Source organism: Habropoda laboriosa, unplaced genomic scaffold (assembly GCF_001263275.1).
Source record: "Habropoda laboriosa isolate 0110345459 unplaced genomic scaffold, ASM126327v1 scaffold18, whole genome shotgun sequence".
NCBI lineage: Eukaryota > Metazoa > Arthropoda > Insecta > Hymenoptera > Apidae > Habropoda > Habropoda laboriosa.
In genome coordinates this window covers 1,540,680-1,550,394 of record NW_017100152.1, presented here as the reverse complement: position 1 = coordinate 1,550,394, position 9,715 = coordinate 1,540,680, and the positions used below count along the sequence as shown (strand labels likewise).

Sequence of the window (9,715 nt, the reverse complement as noted above, 5' to 3'; positions counted from 1 at the left end):
GGGTGAAAGTGCCCGGGGATCGTAATGACTCGATATGAAACCCGGGCAGTGCAATTTCTTTCTTCTTCTGCCCTTTCCTTCCTCCCCCGCGCGTCTCGACGTCTTCCTCTTTTTTCATCGCAGTATTTCCCCATAAAAGCGGCCCGGCATAATAAAAAGCGTTATATAGCTGGCACTGAAAAGTAACGCGCGTCTCTCTTGCCTTCTCTCTCTCTCTCTCTCTAGCAAGCGCGCGCGCACAGACACACATTTTTTCGTTCGTGTGGAACAGACACACTCGGCCGGCGTAAGGTCTTTTATGGCCTTATTTGCGGAGACGTAAAAATCGCGAAAATCAATACGGAACTTCTAACATTAAATATTCAAGCTATTGACTGGGCGGGGCCGAGAGAGAGCCTACTCTTTCGTATACCTGAGAGTTCCGAGGCTTCCTCTCCATGGGAAACCATTCTTTCGCGATCGCGTCTTCTCTCGTACCTCTCTTCGATCCTCTGCCTCTATTCTCATGCTAGATGTGCTCTCCTTTGTGAGTCCATGGAACTTTCACATTATAGTGTCGTCTATTATTATTTAAGGGGTTACATCTATTTCCTAATTTTTATATGAGTACGACCGAAATGTTTCGAGGTTAGAGTATATACCTGTGTATATACTGTGACAATTTCCACGTCGATATGTGGAAAATTGATGGTTATATTATTAGGTTTGAACGATGCAAATCCATGCGGGGACTTGGTCAGGGAGGACTTCTAAGACGGTGGATGTATCTCGAGAAGCAATCGATAGATTCACGTGAAATTTCGGGGGGATATTCTCGAAAGTGCCGTACAACGATAAGCTATCCTAATTATTTTCATAATTGCAGAAAGTGAACGAAATCGAATAAAACGATCCTAGCCTGCTCTTCCATTACAATTATCGCCTTTCAGTAGAAACGGTACCTGAAAAAATTGTCAGATTTACACCCTGATGCAATCCCCTAAGAGTACTCGTCAGAGCTAGCAATTCTTTTAATTACACTATTGATACATCCTTTGATATGTCGAGCATAATCGAATTTTTCCATACGATTCATCGCAGGAATTTCGGGAAACGCTTTTCATTCGTGCCGTACGAAACGATTAATGCGTGTTTTTTTTCGGTCGAGAAGAATAGGATATTTGATGGCGGTTCTGATTAAAAACGATTTGCTTGTGCGTGTATACGGAAAAGAGGAGGGGGGGTGGAAGAGGGGAGGGCGAGAGAGGTGGGCGAGTGATCAATGTTGCAATGAAAATTTTGCAGCGAGCGAGGAAGAGAGAGCGAGGATACATTCGAGGTTCCTTTTGACGGAAAATTGTTTGATATATGAAACGATTAACGCTTTAACTGAGCAATTATTTCCAGGGAAAAGCGCAATATCCGACGTTCTTTCTGTAACCGGCAATCAAATTCGACGTTTCAGCAATTGGCTGAATTGTTTCGTACTCGCGTTTCGTGCAAAAATCGGACGATTCGATACGGTCAACAACCGTTTCTAACGATAATGCCACCCATACAGCCCGAGTCACGTTTGTTTTCCTTTCGAACAAAGACAAAACGAGGTGGAAGAAAGGGCGGAAAATCGGGAAAAACAAAATGGCAACCGAGAGGGGTCGGAGGGGCTGTTTTGCAGCACGGTTAAGGGGTTAAAAAATAAATGATCCGCAACGAAAACGAAACGGGCCTTTCGCAACGCAACAACAATACCATGCTACGAATTAATGCGTATTCAGTTGCTTCATTTTACTTGCATGTAAAATTCCATTGTTGTTCCGTATAATAATTTTCAAGGAATTACGCGAACGCTCTGCTGTGTGCGCGGACGTGTACGTGTGTATATGTGCGTATACAGGAATAGTCGATAGAAATCTCTGGCTCGTGCGACCAAAAAAAAAAAAAAAAGACGAAGGAATGAAAGACCTCTGACTGGGAGAAAAAGAGAACAGGATTTACAGGGTGGGTTTACCTGTACTACGTGAAATAAAATGTAAATGTTCGAAGAAGGAAAATCGTGTACTCGTTTTCGGTTGACAATTAAGAGTACGTGATCGAGGAAAAAGCATCATGTTTCCGTTCATTTCTTTTCATTCAAAAATATTCTTTTCTAACACCATCTTTGGTCATTTCTGTGCGTGCCTACTTGGCATGCCTATTGGCAACAAGTCAAACGCATACACCTGGAATAAAGCACGGCTCTACGTTGTTTTACGACGTTTCAGAAAACTTTCGAGCGATTCGTGGCAATATCATGAATGATTCTTGCCACTGGGTCTTCGAGTTCCGGGCTCTAAAATATGGCCACGTCGAATTTTCCCTTTTTTTCCACGGGAAGAAAGTCGAGAGAGATCCTCGATCGATGCCCAGGAGAAATCACTAGGATAATTCTTAGCGTCGAACACGTTTCGATGGAAATGCATTTAGTATCCGGCCATCTCTCGACGATAGCTGACAAATCTGGGCTAAGCTACTCTGATTTACGATTCTGGACAAAGAACTATGCATATTCTACACGGAAACTCGGCTAACAAACAACTTAATGAACGGGAAACGAAGGTGATAAATTTCCGAGAGATTCGAAACAATTTGTACACCGTATAACGACGATGTTGATATTTTTCGAAGTAAGCACACGAAGGCTGTATATCGAACGCGATGTTCGTCGCTGGAAAATAAATTTCCCCTCACGCGAAGCACCGTTTACAAGATTATGTTCTCTCTCTCTCTATTTCCAGGAGAACCAGATTAACGTTTAAAAGGAAAGGGGAAGAGGGCGAGAGGGAAATTACGATCGGACAGGATACTGACAGAGGATGTGTCGTTTATAAACTACGCATCAGCAAATAAAATCGCGATTGACAGAAATACCGGGTTGTTCGACTGCTCTGCTAAATGCGTGGGAGTGCGAAGCCGTTCTTGGAGCGCGGTTTTAAGCCCGTTGTACACTTGAGCCGATTCACCACACCGGAGGCCTCGGTTTATTCCGCATCTAAAGTGACCTGAACTGATCCTGTTTTTTTTTTCCTAGTTTTTAGTTTCCTGTGTATAGAACTCCACCTACTGACACGTGGCCAGTTCATAAGCTAAGAGAGAGGCTTATAATGGATTACTTTGAGCTTTTTACTTTCTTGAGGATCTAGATATTGGATTATGGGAGTTATTGGTTGTTAAATAATTAATAATCCTTATTTTAAACTATAAACTTTTATTAGACACAAGGAAGGTTCGCTTTTCTACTTGATGGTAAGAGCACTGTCTACGAACTGAGGCACTGTATACTGCCTACGACCCCGCTTGGGACCGAAGGGCCTTTTGTCACGTTTCATAATCATTTAGATCTTTACTAAACAGAGGTGGTAAGGCTAAACGGATTTCTCCGAACGTATACAAAAGTAATATATACTTCCTAGTAAGGCCTTAGATTAATTTTTGTTATATCTAACTGACTGATAAATCTAACACTAGAAGTGGCTAGAGAAACGTTTCAAAAATCTGTGGAACATTGCAAAAAAAAAAGAAAGCAATAAAAAAAATCTATTCAATTAAAAAAAAATAGACATTAACTGACATTCAAAGGGAACGGAACTTTTATTCTGTAAGGAATACGGTTGGAATCATAAAGCCCTGTGTTTCTGACTAAGCTGTTTATGTGATTTGAGACTTTATATCAAGCTATAAGTGACTTCGCGAATTCGTCAATTTTTTGCGTACCGGTCTCCTTGTGCAGAAGGAGAGTGGGATACCTACCGTTGCATCCCATTAATCTGACCTGAATCGTGCCTGTTTGAGCTCTTTTTATATCGATTCGATCCAATTTAACGTTGCTTCCCCTTTGATTCGCTGTTTCATTTATGAAGATTGCTCCATTTGCCCCCTAGATGTCGATTCACCACCTGTCTTTCCTGCTCGACTCAATTGAAGATCTACCTAAGAAATTCGTTCATCTTGTTTAGATTCTGAAACGTTCGATTTTCTTCGATTATCGTTTGCTTTTTGTATTAACCAGCTGATACATACGTTCGAAACGATCTATTTTTGAGTCCTACTTTGATCACGAAACATTTTTTTCTCTTTGACACGATCGAAAAGATTGAAGCGTTCAGGTAGGTGTGTAATAAGCTTTACCACGGAAGAAAAAAGAAAATCGACGCGGCTAGGAAACGAGAGAGTAGCCTGTTCGTCGACTGCTTCATTGACTTTCATGACAGATCTGCACGTGGTAGCCGGCTCGGCCGTCCAAGCGGAAATAGATATTTTATCGGCGCTATTCGGAAGCATCCTTTAAGAATTCGATCGTCTCCACGATCTACAGCGCCGTTATCGCCTATATACACTAAAATACCCCTCTCTGCACTTGCACACTTTGGCAATTTTCGGCGTAATTAATGAAGAACGACATGACCCGACGTCGCATGCCCTTAAATTCGAAACTACGAATTAACGGCGTCCTTGATTTCCTTCGTGTCCAATGAACTGGAATATTTGTCAAGGACGTGGTTCCCGTTTGTACAACCGGTTTTTGCCCCCTCCTTTCGATCCTCGATTTGCAACACATCGAAACTTTCGAGTCGTCCACACACTCTTCATTAACGTCCCTTTTTCGTTTCCCGTGGATTTTCCAGGTGGTTCTGTCGGCGTGCAGCACATACTTCGACACAATTCTGTCCCAGTACGAGGAAAAGGATCCCATCGTCATAATGCGCGACGTCAAGTTCTCGGACATCAAGGTGCTGGTCGAGTTCATGTACAAGGGCGAGATCAACATTGACCACGTGAGTGTTACACACTGAATTCTTCAACCCTCTATCGTTCCCAAATTATTTGTGAAAAGTTTTGAAGAAATCTTTTCTCTTTGATGGGAATCAGAGGATAAATTATACAATGCTAACAAGTAGTTGTAGTACGATAGAATTCTTCTACGATCCTTTATACAAAGATTATTACCGCTGTATCAAAGAGGTTAATCGCGGAACCATTCGAGTTAGATCTAGAAAGGGACTTTGGAGCAGGACTGTCGAAGAGATCGAGCGACGAAATTGAAACTGATTAAAAGAAATAAAGATCGCGGAACACGGCTGTTTTCACCCCTTTTCAGACTCGATAGACGACTTATTTACATCGTGGACATTATGAGGGCACTTGTGCCTCGCTGACGGAGGGAAAAGTGTCGCGGGGAACAGCGCGGGTATGCGGCTGCCCTCAATTTATTAATAATTGAAGACTGGTGCCGCTTCGAGGTTCGAGCATGCCGTACTTCGTTCAAAGTAAACCTGGAGTTTCCATTAATTCCCAGGCAAAAATCCTCGCGAGGATGCAATTTGTTTTGCTGACGCACGGTCAATCGTTCCTCCGCTTCTCTGTCTCCGTCGACGAGTCGTTGACGAAGGGAGAAGCACGGCTTTGAAAATCGAGTAGGTATATAGTTCAGTACACTGAGGGCTAATTAACGATCGTAGAGTACCTTTCCGTAATGCAAGTATTTTTTCCAAATTTTTGTCTATTTATTCTATCACACTTGTACTGCTCTACCGAAAAACGGATGTTCAGTTAATATTAAGACAAACTGGTATCGTCAGAAGCCTCAGACATGTTCATGTGTTCCCTTTCACGAACGTGTAGTCTCACTCAACTAAACAAGAATCGAATTCAGTGTAGAAAGAGGATCCTGCAAACCCCGTGGCTTCTTGTTCTTCCGTGATCTATTCGTGATCAGGCATGAGAGTCGGGTTCATGAGCTTTCTCCGCGTCGCTGCTGTGGCCACGTTTTACCTATGAAATATCTACCTCCAATGAAAATACACAACTCATCCAGCCAATAACCCAATGGACCATTGGCCAGCAGTTCTGGTTCCATCGAATTTACATCAGTCCATGGTTTTTCCGCCATGTTCCTTCAACACACACACACACACACACGCGCGCGCGAGTAAGAAACGAAAGCAGCGGCGGTAATGGTCGTTTCTGAAATACACATTATTCCCGGTGCGCTGCCGGAGACGCTGACCCACATAAGCATTTTTCCAATTCCAGCCGTGGCCGATAGAAAGCCACGGAGAGCCGTTTGTAGAAAGTTCCCATATTATTTAGCATTCTCTCGGTCGCTCCGGCATTATTGCGGTGAAAATTGGCAAATAATAATTGGACCCATTCCACCGATCCTCTCTGCGCTCCACAGGGCTACTAGCCCTCCTGCCGATATATCGGCTTTTTTTCCTTCTCCACGACCGATCTGATTCATTATTCGCCCCGTCTCGAAATCCCAGCGTATCGCTAGGCAGGCTTCGCGGGTGGCGCAGCGCGCATTGCCCGGAAAATTGAAGCGGCCGAGATTAATGGAATTACTAATTTTTACCTCTGCCTGCCCGCGTGATCGTTTTTTCCTACGACTTTTTGCTCCGCGGATAATTAGATTTACCGAGCTCCGCCTTCTTTACTCTAGCGAATTTCTTATTGCTGCTGCTGCTGCTGCTGCTGCTGCTGCCTGAGAATCCCCCGAGGAAGCATGTTCCACGTGAGAAAATAGCATGGCGGTACCTTTACAGTCTGTCACGATAGAAGAGCGATCTTTTCGAAAATTTCCCTATTCGAAATAGTGTTCTTCTGACTCGTTTCTTTTACCAAAGGTGGCGTACGTTGATGAAGACGCGTTGAATGTTTTTGATTTATCAACGCTATTCCTTCTTCGCTGTGTATACGTCGTTTTTGATTACGCCGATATGATGCGAATGACTGTAGCCAGCAGGTCTCGTGCCAAAAACCATTGAAACGACGTCGGTGCCGCATATTATACCATTTATGCCTTGAACCTTCGTGGAAATATTGAAAGCGGATCGGTTAAAAATATTGCTCGGTAACTCTTGCCAGGAACGGTTAAACCACTCCGGCTAATATCGAGGGAAAAAGCGAGGGGACACTTACCTTGATTAATCGTAGGATATAGAAATTCCACTTTCTTTCCACGTTTTTCCTGTTCGTGATTTCATTCGAAATGCTTTTTTCCTCGTCCTATCCGCAACCTTTGAAAATGATTAAACTACAAAAGACCTCTGCCTCCGTCTGTCAAAGAGTCAGGGAAACAGTATATGTCTGCGCGCATCTTTTCAAAGAGATATTCTGTGTTTTGCTGGGCGTGATTAAAAGTCGTCCGTCGATGGTTTCAGACGAGATTGTCATCCCTGCTGAAAACCGCGGAGGATTTGCACATCAAGGGTTTGGCCGAGGTGAGCTGGCGTAGCGATTCCACGCAAAACGATCTTGGAAACAGCGGTCACAGTCCCGGTGCGGCGACTCCAGGTGTCGAGACGGTCCTCAGGGAAGGCGACGCCGACGAGCCTCCGCCTCCGAAGCAAAGACGCAGAGGCCGCCCACCTCTGGACGATCCGCCCTCGGCACACGACGTCTTCACCCCGAAAATTACCTGCATCACCGGAAATGTACGTCGAGTATGGCTTAGCTGTTTCGCTGTCACGCACAAATATTTCTTCAGTCGTGTTCTTCGTATCTTGCAATTTTATCTCGGAAATGAATTTTATTTAATCTCCCAGTGAAGCAACGAAAACAAAAACGGAAAGAATTGGAAGAAAAATATTTGTGAACAGTAATCGGTAGATATTATATAGATTGTACGATCGAGATCGAGTCATTCGAATTTCTTTTCCATTCTCCTTTCTTTTTTTTTTTTTTTTATACTATTTCCATGTTATATCGATTGCAATCGACAGTCACGAAATGGTGTTTCCTTTGACGCGTCTGTTCAAAACCTGTTCGATTTCCCAGGAGGAAATGTTGAGCGAGGGCGGTGACCACGAGAGCTGGGACGACGAGATGATGATGAACGAAAGTAACGAAACGCCACTGCCGGTGGTAAGATACTTCTTAATCTCTGATCGCTTTATAACACGCCCACGGTGCTGTATTAACAATCGTGTATTATACTTTGCAGCTATCGTACATGTCCAAGGATGACAACACATCCGATCTAGAAAAGAAAGGTACGTGACTCCACATTGTTCAGTTTAAAGGCGCGGAACGATGTGTAAAATAAAATCAACGTGTGTGTCTAATAAAGAAGAGTAAAGAGTAAAGAATAGGGAAATTAATTGGAGTGTGCTAAGCTCGTTTGATTTCGCTGCAGCGCCTATCACTCCCTCGAATTCCAACGCCACGAATCTATCGATCCCCGAACAATTCCGAGACGTCGTGAAGATGAACGACTACCTGACGACGGGACGTCGCCAAGAGTTCTGGGAGGAGCCGTTCACGCGACGCGTTATGGATGCCATTAAAAGCAAAGAACTGGAAATGAAGACTGCCGCCGAGATACTTGGCGTGTCCTATGGAACCCTCTACGGCAGATATCGCGACAGTTATGGTTGCCTGAAACATCCGTATAGGTAATGGAAGACGACTGTTGACGGTTTCTACTTCTTGATTGCCTTTGTCGCGACCGGTTGCTGCATTCTTCTTTCCGAGTGTTTTACAAGCGTATGAGCCTTTCGGTTCCCCAGGATTTTTTCATTTCGAAACGATCATTCTTTCTTTCATCGTGCTAATCGAATAGAGCAGCGTAAATAATGAAATTTTCCTGAGAACGAATTTTGAGACACACGTGCTTTGGTGAGTGAAATCGTCCATTGACCTGCTTTCTTCGGCTTCATTTTTACCACCATGTGAAGATCATTCGTTAAGTAGATATTCCTGTGAAAAAGTTTTAACCGATAACGAATCTGTTGACAGAGTAAGGGACTTTTGGTCGGAGCCCGGGCCAGCAGAAGTGCTGGCGAAGCTACGAAGGAAAGAGATCACGTTATTCCGCGCTGCCGAGTTCCTCAACGTCACCGTCCACACGCTGGCGACCTACCTGTCGACGCTTCAGGGCCCTGACAGAATTTCTCTGGCCGGTGACCTGAGCGTAGCGTCTGGCGCCGTCGATGGTAACAACGAGGCACCAGAGAACAACGACGCGATGAACGACATCCTTCAGAAGATCAACGCTAATGCGGCTACGACGGCAGTTGCCAGCTCTACACCAATCAAGAGAGAAGGCGGCGGTTACATCGAAGTGCCGACGCCTGTTCCAAAAGCAGCCACCTCTGTTCTTGAGAACAATCCAGACATCACGATCGTGAAGACGGAGAACATGCCTCGTAAACGGGAGTACGCGAAAATCTCGAACACGGAGAACAACAATGCGAAGCTAATGAGCGGCGGTGCGGTTAGTGAGGTGACGCAGCAGCAGCAACAGCAACAGCAGCAGCAGCAGCAACAACAACAGCAACAACAGAAGATCACCGATCCGTTATCGTTAAACAATGATAACAGTAAACCCTAACTATTCAGGCCTTATCTGCAACCGGCGAATCCCCGTGCACCGAGCGCTAGCTACAGATCCGAGCTGTGCCCGCGCAGATTCTATTCAAGCGTGTTCACTCGCTTTCTCACGAATTTTCATTTGAAGTAGAATGAAGAAGTAAAGAAGAATAGTACGAAAAGAAAAGGGTGGAAAAACGCGTCCGTGTGTTGTTCGTATATAATTATTATTCACGTCGTCGTCGTCAATGTTTGGTGGCGTAGACGTCGCTGCCTTGGCCCGTTCGTTGACTCTCCGCGCACGCCAGCCCACGCCAGCAGAGTAGCTTTAGACAATCTCGCGTGTACGATCATCGTCGTGGCATTGTGGCTGGAGTTGCATTTGATA

At 44.5% G+C, this 9,715-nt stretch overlaps 1 protein-coding gene across 1 annotated transcript in view; it reads left to right on the top strand.

The window, feature by feature from the left end:
- LOC108575550 overlaps positions 1–9,715 on the top strand; it is a 65,073-nt gene extending 55,358 nt beyond the window's left edge. The window contains exons 4-9 of the mRNA XM_017938375.1: positions 4,641–4,790; positions 7,179–7,451; positions 7,795–7,881; positions 7,961–8,009; positions 8,153–8,411; positions 8,755–9,715. Coding sequence (XP_017793864.1) covers positions 4,641–4,790; positions 7,179–7,451; positions 7,795–7,881; positions 7,961–8,009; positions 8,153–8,411; positions 8,755–9,349 — 1,413 coding nt within the window. The 3' untranslated portion in view covers positions 9,350–9,715. The remainder of the gene's footprint in view (positions 1–4,640; positions 4,791–7,178; positions 7,452–7,794; positions 7,882–7,960; positions 8,010–8,152; positions 8,412–8,754) is intronic.